This window comes from Salmo trutta, chromosome 7, assembly GCF_901001165.1.
Source record: "Salmo trutta chromosome 7, fSalTru1.1, whole genome shotgun sequence".
In the NCBI taxonomy this organism is placed as follows: domain Eukaryota; kingdom Metazoa; phylum Chordata; class Actinopteri; order Salmoniformes; family Salmonidae; genus Salmo; species Salmo trutta.
In genome coordinates, this window is record NC_042963.1 from 19,116,646 (window position 1) to 19,132,073 (window position 15,428).

Here is a 15,428-nt window from a genome sequence, read left to right on the forward strand (position 1 = left end):
AAACTCTAGGGAGAAGGTTTAGTGTTGTGGCACTGCCCATTGTCTATTCCACGTTGGTTCAATTTAATTTAATTGAAATGACGTGGAAACAACATTGATTCAACCAGTGTGTGCCCAGTGGGTGGCTTTCTTCTGGGGGGGATGAGAACCGGCTTTTTTTTAAAGGAGTTTAGCTTCTTCCTACACTCACTTGTTTAACACCAAAGGAGTGCTGTTGAATCATAACTACGCGCTTCCAGTAATCTTCTGACTGTGTGATTCTACTGTATTTGCATTTGTTTGGCTCTTAGTAACACTAGAGGGACAAATTAATAAAGACTTCCGGAATACTCTCTTGTACATTTGCCACATGTAAATAGTCCCTATTATAGGTCCCATACGCTATTCATGCCCAGAGCAAAATTCAGACAAAAATGATATTAAAATGAGTCTCTGAGAGCCACCCGCCTGGTTTCATCTTGGACGGGCTTGTGAAGACACGAATTAGCCGCCACGGATGGCCCTTTCCCTAAAGCAGTTCATGCAGGTTTCCTGTCGAGTGGAATCACACTTGCACCGTATGATCCGGAGTACACTCACTTCATCCATTTTAAAATTATGTGAAGGTTCCGCTTCTGTTACATATAGCTGATCATCCGCCGCGACTGGAGAATTGCATTAGCTTCTGCTTTGTGTGTGTATGTATGTACTGTCTGTGTGTGCGTGTGGGTTTTCTACTGTCTGTGTGTGTTTGCCGGTGTGCATGTGGGTGTTTTACTGTCTGCGTGTGGGTGTTTTACTGTCCGCGTGTGGGTGTTTTACTGTTTACTGTCCGCGTGTGGGTGTTTTACTGTCCGCGTGTGGGTGTTTTACTGTCCTCGTGTGGGTGTTTTACTGTCCTCGTGTGGGTGTTTTACTGTCCGCGTGTGGGTGTTTTACTGTCAGCGTGTGGGTGTTTTACTGTCCGCGTGTGGGTGTTTTACTGTCCGCGTGTGGGTGTTTTACTGTCCGCGTGTGGGTGTTTTACTGTCTGTGTGTGGGTGTTCTACTGTCTGTGTATAATGTGTGTTTTGTCTTATTGTAACTTGAAATGTGTCTCTCCTTTTTGAGTGCAGTATGAGAAGTCTTTGCTTGAGAAGTGCATGGAGCTGACCACCATAACAGAGAGGTAAAACATTCATACAAAACTCTTAATGACCTCTGAATATTGTCAAACACATTTGAACACAGTAGCTAAATACGTGTTTATGTTCAAGGTTTATCCAAACCATTGCCCTCTCTTCTACAGATGCCTTCATACCGAGGATGAATTCTTCCTGAAGTCCATGAGGGAGGCCATTCACGAGATCCTCACTGATGTCAGCGATTCGTTCAGCCACATGATTGACATGGCCCTGGCCAATGAGATCCAGGTATGAGGCTTTGACTACACCCAGAATTCTCTTTTGACCTACTTAGGCCATTGGCACACTGGGATTTAGATTCCTAGAATTTCGAATGGAGCCAATGCTTTCTCAATAGAAGTCATCCGTTGCCTGATGAATGACAACGGATGATGACAGACCGACAAAAACCCCCAGAAACGGTCAACATTTGATGGGCAAAATCGTCAGAGAATAGTTGACTTGAGTTGTACCGTTGATGGACAGAAACGGACAATGATGTGTTCATGCCTTACTCATTCTTGATGTGGTTGATAGCCACTTACACACACACACACTCCACAATCAGACCCATTCCTGGCTAGCCCGTTAGTCTCCCTCATGTATTGTTATAGAGACTAATAAACAAATCAGAACAGTTCAGGAAGGATGAATACTAAGGTAAACATTTACCAAGTCTAATATAGCCGCCACTATAATATGGGATTACATCATTCCTGCATCGCTGGTTTAGACTTTCGCCTCTATTTCAATGATCACAATAGTGTGGAGTATGAACTGGTAATAAGGAATTGTGTACTGAGTTCAAAAGAAAATTAAACCTGTATTCAGATAATGAAATGACGCTGAGTTTGTTGTATATAATATTGCATATAAACTTAACCACAGTGCTATCCACAATACAGTCATTAATTAGTGCTAATATTGATCTTCCAAAACTTGAAATCCTCCTTTCATTGAAATTTCACTTGCTGCTTCCCTTGCTGAAAAGAGATGTCAATCTCAGTGACTTTCGTGTGTGTGTGTGTGTGTGTGGTCCTCTCCAGATCCTGATCAGGCAGATTGAGTCATCAGACAGTGTGTACACCATCGGCAGTGCCATCAGCAACCTGCTTTCCCTCACCCAGGATGGCCCGCAGCTCTGCAGAATCATCGCCAAGGTGAGACACACCCCTCAGACAGACCCACCCTTGTGTCTGCATACACACAGGAGGACCATTATGTGAGGGGATGATGGTCTAGGTCATTTTCATTAGGACACGCAACAGATCCCCCCCCCCCCCCCAAAACATTATGCAACAGAAATTGAGCGTTTCTTATTGGACAAGTGCAAGTAGTTCCTCCCTGCCTCAGTCTGTTTTCTTCTGTTTGGTGCCAAATGAACATGGCCCTGCTACATCCCCATGTTAACACAGTCCCACCTCTCTCTGCCATCAACTTCCCCATCCTTCCGCATGAACCCTTGGCCCAATCCCAAACAGATCCCTGGGCCTGTTCACTCTTCCTTGCAGATAGTAAAGGGGCTAGGGATTGATTGGGCACCCACCCACCATAATAAGCTCTATAGCTAAAGAGTAATTTGCTCCAGGAGATAAGAGGGGACAGGCCAGACACTATGTCCATGTGGCCATTAGCCAACCAGACGCTTCCAGGATGCTCTTGATAAGAATTTTCCGGGTGGGAGACTGAGCCCCCCCCCCCCCACACTCATACACACACCTCCCTTGTTGCCAGATGAGATCAATACTGTCAGTTACCATTAGGACTGGGCATTGATCACACAGCCTCCCCGCCTCTGTATTACCCATCACTCCACTCTACCTTCCCCCATGCAGCATCTCTCTCTCCATTCTGAGAACCCTCAGAGGGCTGGTTAAGAAATCATGGCTGCCAATGGGGCTAATGAATACAGAGCACAAAACATCTGTTGGCATCTGAATTTATTACTCTGCTTTCTTTCTTAAGCCTTTGTCTCTCGGGTGGATAGCCAAGCTCCTCTGTCATCTTTGTGCTTTGGTAGCGCTGACATCCCCCTTCTTTTTTGCTGTTGAATATCTGCCATTTGCCATCTATTTCCACCCCCCTCCGTGCCCCTACTTTCCTGGAACTGTTGATAGATGTGCTTTTAGTCTACGATGTGCTGCATAACGGACTGCGATAAAGTCTGGCAGTGGCGAGATGAGAAGCTCGATGCAGCAGGTCCGATGAATGTACTGGAACCCAATCAGGTGTCAGTGTGCTAACTTGACTCCATGAGATGAGGGTGTGTGCGAAGCCTAGCCTGTTTGTTGGAGAGGCTGTTTTTAGCCTGGAGTATGTTACTGTATAATGAGTTGTCTGTTGGTGTTTCAATCACCGGTGTTTAAATCCTCCCACCAACCACTATGTATTCTAGGTCTGCTCATTCTGCATAGTATATACAGGCAGTGCTCACTCATGTTCAATGCACACCCTGCTTCCTTGCCAGACTCACGCATGAGTATTGTCCATAACCTAAATATGAATTGAGCCATGAAAGAAAGACATTTGATTTAGCATGAAAAGAATAGACAGAGCTACGTTTTGGTGCATATACAGTACCAGTCAAAGGTTTGGACACATCTAGTCATTCCAGGGTTTTTCTTTATTTTTACTTTTTTCTACATTGAAGAATAATAGTGAAGACATCAAGCCTATGAAATAACACAAATGGAATCATGTAGTAACCAGAAAAGTGTTAAACAAATCGAAATATATTTTATATTTGCGTTTCTTCAAAGTAGATACTCTTGGCCTTGATGACAGCTTTGCACCCTCTTGGCATTCTCTTAACCAACTTCATGAGGTAGTCACCTGGAATTCATTTCAATTAACAGGTGTGACTTGTTAAAAGTTAGTTTGTGGAATTTCTTTCCTTCTTCATACGTTTGAGCCAATCAGTTGTGTTGTGACAAGGTGGGGGTGGTATACAGAAGATAGCCCTATTTCGTAAAATACAGCTTAAATAAGCAAAGAAAAATGACAGTCCATCATTACTTAAAGACATGAAGGTCAGTCAATCCTGAACATTTCAAGAACTTTGAAAGTTTCTTCAAGTGCAGTCGCAAAAATCATCAAGCGCTATGATGAAACTGGGTCTCATGAGGAACGCACAGGAAAGGAAGACCCAGAGTTACCTCTGCTGCAGAGGATATGTTCATTAGTTGCCAGCCAAATAACAGACATAGCTCAACATCAACTGTTCAGAGGAGACTGCGTGAATCAGGCCTTCATGGTCAAATTGCTGTGTCTTGGTGAGACGCAGTGTAGGTGAACAGATGATCTCCACATGTTTGGTTCCCACCGTGAAGCATGGAGGAGGAGGTGTGATGTGGGGGTGATTTGCTGGTGACACTGTCTGATTTATTTAGAATTCAAGGCACACTTAACCAGCATGGCTACCGCAACATTCTACAGTGATACGCCATCCCATCTGGTTTGGGCTTAGTGGGACTATCATTTGTTTTTCAACAGGACAATGACCCAACACAACTCTAGGCTGTGTAAGGGCTATTTGACCAAGAAGAAGAGTGATGGAGTGAGATGGTTTGGGATGAGTTGGACTGCAGAGTGAAGGAAAAGCAGCCAACAAGTGCTCAGCATATGTGGGAACTCCTTCAAGACTATTGGAACATTATTCCAGGTGAAGCTGGTTGAGAGAATGCCAAGAGTGTGCAAAGCTGTCATCAAGGCAAAGGGTGGCTACTTTGAAAAATCTCAAATATAAAATATATTTTGATTACTACATGATTCCATATGTGTTATTTCATAGTCTTGATGTCTTCACTATTATTCTACAATGTAGAACATTTAAAAAATAAAGAAAAACCCTTAAATGAATAGCTGTGTCCAAAATTTTGACTGGTACTGTACATTGGAGGGCTACAGGAAGAAGTAAGACCACGTCATGATTTAATGGGAGTTCACTGGCTTGCTGTTCACCTTCTGTGATTATGTACAGTATATGGATCTAAATGTCGGCCATGTCTGCAGATTCCACAAATCTACATCTTGGCTCTCCTGCAGCCGTTTGAAACAAAGAAAAAGCTGGGGTGTAAAAGCATAATCTAGTTATAATTGTAGCACGCAATCGTCACGTGAGTCCTGTTCAAACCATGCGGGAGTTCCCACGGAGTTCAGAAACATTTAACATGGGGAGTTTTCAGATCCATTACTAAGATTACACCATGTAAGGACAGAGGCCGTGTTCTCTCTCTCGCTTTCTGACTCTCTTTGTCTCTCTCGCTCTGTCTCTATTCGCTAAAATGAATAATTAGGCTTCCCAGAGACAAACCATATGTTAACATGTCAAAGACAGCTTCATGGATAAATCGTGGATGAATCATGGATTCATTCAAACCTTGTGTTGGAGAGGCACCATTTACTTGATTGATTTAGATAGAGTTCAGTCTTTTTGAACTCCATCAAAGGCGACGGCCATGCAGGCATTACATCATAAATGTAGATCAGCTCTTTCATGAGTTAGTCTCGTGCTATACTTCATACACTTGCATGTGTGGTAAGTCTACTGAATCCACACTCAAACACACGTCAAAACACCATTGAGTTGTATGATGTGATATGAAAAATATTTAAATATACACATATAGCAATGGGTAAACCTCTTTCCTCAAAACATTTCTTATTTATCACATGGGACATCCAGGTCAAATAAAGGTTCAATTAAATTGAAAAAATGCATTAAACCTGTGAGGGCTAACATCAACAAATGCGTCACAGAAAAGTAATGAAATGATTACAGGACTCCTCCATTAGATTGAAAATAATAACTTGTTTTGGAGTTTCGCTCTTTAGAATGGGTGGAAGATTGAATGAAGAATGCTGCTCGGGGATTGGCTAAAATGTTTGGTGCTTTGGTTTTCTAGGGAATGTATTGCATGGGCAGAGAAGGTAAGAGTGTTTAGGCTGTAGGGGGAGGACGATTAGCCACTCCAGGCTTGGCTGTGTGGCCCTATCTGTGCATGAGACATACCACCACCTCCTATAATGGGCCTTATTAGGATAATGGTGGTAGTTACAAGACCTTGTCTTGCAGGTAATTCTATCAATCTCCATGGTGAATAGAATTCTGCCAGCAAGTGTTTTTGTGAGAGGAAATGGCAGAATGTGGAAATGACGGACTGCTTACGTTTGCTTACCCTAATCTACAATGCAAAAGACAAACAACCATTATAGGAAGCATATCAAAATCTTGTGCTCAGACCCTTGAACATATCAAACCCTTGTGCTCAAAACTTAATAATGATTAAATAGTCATTTGGATAGCTTGTCAGGTTGGCAAGCCCACTGATAACTGTCGGCTTGAATACTCAGCCTTGTTGAGTAATAAATTGTTAGCCAAAAGTGTCCAATAGACTAGCCATCTTGTTTTATACTGTTGGCTAGCCTATTGGAAGGTTTGACCTAGCACAATGTGTTCTGTTTCTTAGTTTGTCTGTTTGGTTTGAGGGACTATCAATTTGACATAAGCTCAGGCTAACTTGTTTAGCACTGAGCATTGTTTGCGATGCTAATGGGCTTGTTTTTGTCTGTCCACAGGAGGGCGCTGTGGTGGCACTGTTTAAGATCTGCCGGCAGGACTGCTTCAGCGACCTCTACGCACATGCCCTGAGGACAGTGGCCTCCATATGTTGCGTGGAGGAGGGCATCAACCAGCTAGAGAAGGTACTGTAGTGCAGAGTTTAAACATGTAGACACTAGCGCACACACATTCAGAGGTTGGTACTCACCGATGTGGGCAGTGGAATATGTCCTGCATGCACTCCAGAAAGATGCCCAGGTGCTGGGTGGAGGTGTGGTTGGACACCACTACTGGTGTCTGATAAACAAAAGGATTTACACAGAAACATATGAATGCAGATACAAACTGACACAAATACAGTACCAGTTAGAGGTAGACCGATTCATCGGAATGGCCAATTAATTAGGGCCGATTTCAAGTTTTTATAACAATTGATAAAATCGGTATTTTTGGACACCGATTTGCCGATGACATTTTTTTTTATACACCTTTATTTAACTAGGCAAGTCAGAGTAAAAACACATTCTTATTTTCAATGACGGCCTAGGAACGGGGGTTAACTGCCTTGTTCAGGGGCAGAACAACAGATTTTTACCTTGTCACCTCGGGGATTCGTTTTTGCAACCTTCCGGTTACTAGTCCAATGCTCTAACCACCTGCCTTACATTGCACTCCACGAGGAGCCTGCGTGGCAGGCTGACTACCTGTTACGCGAGGGCAGCAAGAAGCCAAGGTAAGTTGCTAGCTAGCATTAAACTTATAAAAAAACTATCAATCTTAACATAATCATTAGTTAAACTAGTAATATCATCAACCATGTGTAGTTATCTAACGTGTCCTGCGTTGCATATAATCGATGCGGTGCCTGTTAATTTCTCATCGAATCACAGCCTACTTCGACAAACGGGTGATGATTTAACAAGCGCATTTGCAAAAAAGCACTGTCGTTGCACCAATGTACCTAACCATAAACATCAATGCCTTTCTTTAAAATCAATACACAAGTATATATTTTTAAACCTGCATATTTAGTTAATATTGCCTGCTAACATGAATTTCTTATAACTAGGGATATGACGTTGTGTTACTTCTCTTGCGTTCTGTACAAGCAGTCAGGGTATATACAGCAGTTTGGGCCGCCTGGCTCATTGCGAACTGTGTGAAGTCCATTTATTCCTAACAAAGGCCATAATTAATTTGCCAGAATTGTACATAATTATGACATAACATTGAAGATTGTGCAATGTAACAGGAATATTTAGACTTAGTGATGCCACCCGTTAGATAAAATATAGAATGGTTCCGTATTTCACTGAAATAATAAATGTTTCATTTTCGAAATGATCGTTTCCGGATTCAACCATATTAATGACCCAAGGCTCATTTATGTGTGTTATGTTATAATTAAGTCGATGATTTAATATAGCAGTCTGACTGAGCGATGGTAGGCAGCAGCAGGCTCGTAAGCATTCATTCAAACATTCATTTGCCCGCAGCTCTTCGCAATTCTTCAAGCATTGCGCTGTTTATGACTTCAACCCCCGAGATTAGGCTGGTGTAACCGATGTGAAATGGCTAGCTAGTTAGCGGGTGCACGCTAATAGCATTTCAAACGTCACTCGCTCAGAGACTTGGAGTAGTTGTTCCCCTTGCTCTACATGTGTAACGCTGCTTCGAGGGTGGCTGTTGTCGATGTGTTCCTGGTTTGAGCCCAGGTAGGAGCGAGGAGAGGGACGGAAGCTATACTGTTACACTGGCAATACTAAAGTGCCTATAAGAACATCCAATAGTCAAAAGGTATATGAAATACAAATCGTATAGAGAGAAATAGTCCTATAATAACTACAACCTAAAACTTCTTACCTGGGAATATTGAAGACTCATGTTAAAAGGAACCACCAGCTTTCATATGTTCTCATGTTCTGAGCAAGGAACTTAAACATTTTACTCAAAAACAATAATCCAACTTCTCCCACAGCAATAAAACATGGTTGGGAGAAACACCTCCAACAATTACAAAACAGGAAAGCCAGAGGGTTAAATAATGAACATAATCAGGGAATATGAAACAGGTGTGTAAAATTAAGACAAAACCAAACGAACAGGGAAACATAGATCGGTGGTAACTAGTAAGCCGGTGACGTCGATCGCCGAACGCTGCCCGAACAAGGAGAGGGGCCGACTTCGGCGGAAGTCGTGACAATTGTTGTAATTGTCATTATTACAAATAAATAAATGTAAAAAAATAAATAAAATAAATCGGCCGATTAATCGGTATCAGCCCTTTTTGGCCCTCCAATAATCGGTATCGGTGTTGAAAAATCATAATCGCTCGACCTCTAGTACCAGTCATAAGTTTGGACACACCTAGGCCTCCCGAGTGGCACAGTGGTCTAAGGCAATGCTGGCTGTGCCACTAGAGTTTCTGGGTTCGAGTCCAGGCTCTGTTGTAGATGGCCGCGCCCGGGAGACCCATGGGGCGGCATACAATTGGCCCAGCGTTGTCCGGGTTAGGGGAGGGTTTGGCCGGCAGGGATATCCTTGTCCCTTCGCACACTAGCTGACACGGTTGCCATGTGCATGGTGTTTCCTCCAACACATTGGTGCGGCTGGCTTCTGGGTTAAATGGGCATTGTGTCAAGAAGCAGTGCGGCTTGTTTGGGTTGTGTTTCGGAGGATGCACGGCTCTTGACCTTTGCTTCTCCCGAGTCCGTACAGGAGTTGCAGCGATGAGACAAGACTGTAACTACGAAAAAGGGGTAAAAGTAACAAAATAAATAAACAAATATAAAAAAATGTATAGTTTGGACACACATACTCATTACAGGGTTTTTCTTTATTTTTACTTTTTTCTACATTGTAGATAATAGTGAAATAATAGTGAAATAATACATATGGAATCATGTAGTAATCTAAAAAGCTTTCAACAAATCAAAATATATTTTATATTTGAGATTCTTCAAAGTAGCCACCCATTGCCTTGATGACAGCTTTGCACGCTCTTGGCATTCTCTCAACCAGCTTCATGAGGTAGTCACCTGGAATGAATTTCAGATGTGCCTTGGAATTTATTTCCTTCTTAATGCGTTTGAGTCAAACAGTTCTGTTGTGACAAGGTAGGGGTGGTATACAGAAAATAGTCCTATTTGGTAAAATAGCGAAATAAGCGAAAATGACAGTCTATCATTACTTTTAAGACATTTCAAGAACTTTGAAAGTTTCTTCAAGTGCAGTCGCAAAAACCATCAAGCGCTATGATGAAACTGGCCCTCATGAGGACCGCCACAGGAAAGGAAGACCCAGAGTTACCTCTGCTGCAGAGGATAAGTTCATTAGAGTTACCAGCCTCAGATATTGCAGCCCTGCTTCACAGAGTTCAGGTAACAAACACATCCCAATATCAACTGTATAGAGGAGATTGCGTGAATCAGGCCTTGGCCATAGCAAGAAGAGACTTGCTTGGGCCAAGAAACAGGAAATCTGTTCTTTGGTCTGATGAGTCCAAATTTGAGATTTTTGGTTCCAACTGCTGTGTCGTTGTGAGACGCAGAGTAGGTGAATGGATGTTCTCCGCTTGATGGATGTTCTCCGCTTGATGTCTTCAGTATTATTCTACAATGTAGAAAATAGTAAAAATAAAGAAAAACCCTTGGTGTGTTCAAACTTTTGACTGGTACTGTACATCCATACACTAAAACGTTTGTACTAATAAGCAGCAGAGGATAGGCAGACAGTCAGACCAGACAGTCAGACCAGACAGACAGGCTGAGAGACAGACAGACACAGACTTCTTTCCATTGGTCTGCTGGAGTGAGAGCTTCGGTGGGAGATGTTTAGTCTCCCTGTGGGCAGGTATAATGCTCCACTAATACACACTGGGACTGTAGGCCTCACACATGCATGGCATATTTTCACAGGGGCGCAAGTTTATTTTCACAGGTGAAAACATGCTAACAATGAGAGTAGCGGGAGACTTGGCCACGTGATCAGGAGCTCACAGATACCGTACAAAGGAGCATTTATTTCACTGCTCACCATGGGCTCTTTGCAGGTTGATTTATGTGGCGCTGCGTTTCAATTTGCTCTGCAAGCAAGAATTTTAGGTTGGTAAGAGACCACTGGACCTAGACACAGTTGACGGATAAATGTGTGCGTGTGTGTGTGTGTTTGAGTGCGTAGCGTGCACGCCTGCAAGTTCTCGCGCTTTTCGACCTATATAAACAGTCTTTTCTGTGTTTTTTCCCTTCTTTTGAGAATAAACAAAAAACACAAAGTATTTAAACCCAATGGCAGCCATGAAAGACAAATACAATCCCATTCACTGATTAATGATGCCACACCGGCGTCTGTGTTTGCTCAAAGAGCAGCTTGGAGAACAGAGGCAGTCAAGTGTAGAAACGCCAGACAGAACAAGAACAACAATGGGCCCCAGATTAGATCCAATGCCTCCGGGGGGGAACTGTTGCTGAAGTTGATGCTACGAACCGAACGCAAGCCATCGCTCAGCCGCGACAACCACACCTGTCGCAGTTGCCGGGTGATGGAGAAAAGGGACTGATTCCCACCTTTTATCTCATTGGTTGGAAACTGTTTGTTTACGTCTGTTGGGGCATGTGGTTAAAACAGTAAGGGCTCTATTCAATACGTATCGTGGAAGTTCAACGTTACAGCTTGATTGAAATTTAAAGGCAATGTTTCCGCGTTAGCGGAGACTGCATTCACGGTAAACACTGCATATGTCGGCTCAATCGGAAATGACTTCATAATTTCTGTTGCGCAATCTGTAATGTTTCAGCGATACAGATTAAATAGAGCCCTAAAATATCACAAATGATCACGATGAAGTTTAACATCCATGGTCGTGGAGCTTGGTTGAGTGTCTACTGCACTAGGAGACAAAATTCACACTGACAAAAAGTACATAATATTTGGGCAGCTTAACTTCAGTACAAAGTTATTATATATGCCCCTTTCAAAAAGTAGGTAGTAGACATTTGTTATTAGGCTACAAAACTGTCATAAATCAAGCCATGTGAGTGTCTTCTTCCATACGATGAGGAACAATTTTAGGAAGAGACCCGGAGTAGACCGGGGGCAAAATGTGAATGAGAAGTTCATCTCAGTGCAGAATATTGCTCAGAAAGACAGGAGTTTGAGGTGGATTGTTCTGCATCAATGGGCACACTGGTGACGGATTAGGAGCCAGAAATATGGAGTTGTCCTATCATGAAGCTAATAGTGATGGTCTTCAGGAAATGACTCTGACAGGTGAATCTGTGATGGATAGTTTGTATGAGCTCACTCAAACAATTCTACTCAAGCTGAGATAGAAAAGCAAAAAGTGGCAATTATTTCAATGTTTTTCTGTTTGCGTGCTCTGTATTGTAATTTGCTCGCTACTCTTACAGACTAGACCGTCAAATTCTTCAAAAGGCAGAGTTATACAGGTTATTTGTTTTAAGGTAATATCTGTGCTAATATTAATAAAAATACACGTTTTCTTCCACAGTATATTTGGGCACTAGTATATGCTAGGTCACTGGCACCACTGCTCAAAGACGCAAGGTCAAAAAAGTTTAGTGTAGCAATGGGAAGTGTACCAGGGTTTTGTCTGTACAACATTGCCACCATGTGGATAAAGATTTTATTTCCAAACCTGGATGAAAAAGTTCACTGTATAGACAGACTCCTCATTCGACTCAACTTCCTTGGGTTGACTTGCACTCTCTCTCTCTCTCTCTCTCTCTCTCTCTCACACACACACACACACACACACACACACACACACACACACACACACACACACACACACACACACACACACACACACACACACACACACACACACACACACACACATACACACACACAAACATGCTATGTATGTCTCTTAGTTTGCCTACCCCCACCACACAACACACACACATACATACACATACCCACCCACAACCCTCGGCCATCTTAAACAATGTCCAATCAGAATTAAGATAAAAGCAGGGCAAAAACATCCAGAAATTTTGGGGAGGATCTTACAGCACCTGGTATTCCCAGGCAGTCTCCTTCCAGCAGTGGTGGAAAAAGTAACACATTTACATACTTGAGTAAAAGTAAAGATACCTTTATAGAAAATGACTCAAGTAAAAGTCATCCAGTAAAATACTACTTGAGTAAAAGTCTAGAAGTATTTGGTTTTAAATATACTTAAGTATCAAAAGTAAATGTAATTGATCAAACATACTTAAGTATCAAAAGTAAAAGTATAAATCCTTTCAAATTGCTTATATTAAGCAAACTAGACGGCACCGTTTTATTTATTTTTTATTACAGTTAGCCGGGGGCACACTCCAACACTTTGGCACCATTTACAAATGAAGCATTTGTATTTAGTGAGTCCGCCAGATCAGAGGCAGTAGGTATGGCCATGGGTTTTCCCTTGATAAGTTTATGAATTTGACAATTTTTCTGTCCTGCTAAGCATTCAAAATGTATCAAGTACTTTCAGGTGTCAGGAATGTAGTGAAGTAAAACGTTTTTTTTATTGCAATTCCCCTTTTCACCCTACATTGGTATCAGAAGTCTGATGGCACTATGTTGTGATAAGATTGTCAGCCAAATGACCAAAATGTAAACATTAATACTTTCAAAGTATGCTGGATATTATTCTAATGACCTCCGTTGTCGAAACAAGGCCAAATGCATGTACAGTGCATTCAGAAAGTATTCAGACCCCTTGAGTTTTTCCAAATTTTGTTATGTTACAGCCTTATTCAAAAAAAAATAATATTGTTTTTTTCCTCATCAATCTACACACAATACCCCATCATTGCAAAGAAAAACAGGTTTTTAAGCATTTTTGCAAATGTATATAAAACAAAAAACGTAACTATCACATTTACATAAGTATTCAGAACCTTTAATTAGTACTTCCTTGAAGCACCTTTGTCAGCGATTACAGCCTTGAGTCTTCTTGGATATGATGCTATAAGCTTGGCACACCTGAATTTGGGGAGTTTCGCCCGTTCTTCTCTGCAAATCCTCTCAAGCTCTGTCAGGTTGGATGGGGAGCGTCGCTGCACAGCTATTTTCCAGTCTCTCCAGAGGTGTTTGATCTGGTTCAAAACTCTGGCTGACACACTCAAGGACATTCAGAGACTTGTCTCGAAACAACTCCTGCGTTGTCTTGGCTGTGTGCTTAGGGTCATTGTCCTGTTGAAAGGTGAACCTTCGCCCCAGTCTGAGGTCCTGAGCGCTCTGGAGCAGGTTTTCATGAAGGATCTCCCTGTACTTTGCTTCGTTCATCTTTCCCTCGATTATGACTAGTCTACCAGTCCTTAACGCTGAAAAACATCCCCACAGCATGAAGCTGCCACCACCATGTTTCACCGTAGGGATGGTGCCAGGTTTCATCCAGACGTGACGCTTTGCATTCAAGCCAAAGAGTTCAATCTTGGTTTCATCAGACCAGAGTCCTTTAGGTGCCTTTTAGCAAACTCCAAGCAGGCTGTCATGTGCCTTTTACTGAGGAGTGGCTTCAGTCTGGCCAATCTACCATAAAGACCTGATTGGTGGAGTGCTGCAGAGGTTATTGTCCTTCTGGAAGATTCTCAGAGGAAGAGGAACTCTGGAGCTCTGCCAGAATGACAATTCGGGTTCGTGGTCACCTCCCTGACCAACACCCTTCTCCCCCGATTGCTCAGTTTGGCTGGGCGGCCAGCTCTAGGAAGAGTCTTGGTGGTTCCAACTTCTTCCATATAAGAATGATGATGTGCACTGTGTTCTTGGAGATCTTCAATGCTGCAGACATTTTTTGGTACCCTTTCCCAGATCTGGGCCTCGACACAATCCTGTCTCTGAGCTCTATGGACAATTCCTTCAACCTCATGGCTTCGTTTTTGGTCTGACATGCTCTGTCAACTGTGGAAACAGGATGCACCTGAGCTCAATTTTGAGTCACATAGCAAAGGGTCTGAATACTTATGTAAATAAGGTATTTCTGTTTTTTATAAATTTGCAAACATTTCTAAAAAACCTTTGTCATTATGGGGTATTGTGTGTACATTTTTTAAATACATTTTAGAATAAGGCTGTAACGTAACAAAATGTGGAAAACGTCAAAGGGTCTGAATACTTTCCGAATGCATTGTATGTAGGGCTTAAACATGATAGAAGAGTTGACCATGGCAAATACAATATGTGGGTATGGGGCTAGGCTAATGTGTGTGTGTGGAATGTGTTATGTACTGAATTCCCTCAGATAAAGTTTGATGCAGTGTAGTAAAGTACTTAAGTAAAAATACTTTAAATCACTACATAAGTAGTTTTTTGGAGTATCTGTACTTTACAATTTATATTTTTGTCAACTTTAACTTTTACTTCACTAAATTCCTAAAGAAAATCATATACTTTTTACTCCATACATTTTCCTTGACTCCCACAAATGTTGAATGCTTAGCAGGAACGGAAAATGGTGCAATTCACACGCTTATCAAGAGAACATCCCTGGTCATCCCTACTGCCATCTGGCGGACTCACTAAACACACGTGCTTCATTTGTAAATTATGTCTGAGTGTTGGAGTGTGCCTCTGTCTATCCATAAAAAAAACAATAAACTAAAACAATGGTGCTGCCTGGTTTGCTTAATAAGGAATTAGAAATAATTTATACTTGTACTTTTGATACTTAAGTATATTTGAGGAATTACATGTAATTTGATACTTAAGTAGTA

General features: G+C 42.0%; 1 protein-coding gene across 3 annotated transcripts in view; it reads left to right on the plus strand.

Annotated features, from left to right (window-relative positions):
• LOC115197065 (protein inscuteable homolog) overlaps positions 1-15,428 on the plus strand; it is a 101,935-nt gene that overhangs the window by 69,925 nt on the left and 16,582 nt on the right. For all 3 annotated transcript variants that reach the window (XM_029758238.1, XM_029758237.1, XM_029758239.1), the window contains exons 4-7: positions 1,095-1,147; positions 1,268-1,391; positions 2,189-2,302; positions 6,720-6,845. In XM_029758238.1, coding sequence (XP_029614098.1) covers positions 1,095-1,147; positions 1,268-1,391; positions 2,189-2,302; positions 6,720-6,845 — 417 coding nt within the window. The remainder of the gene's footprint in view (positions 1-1,094; positions 1,148-1,267; positions 1,392-2,188; positions 2,303-6,719; positions 6,846-15,428) is intronic.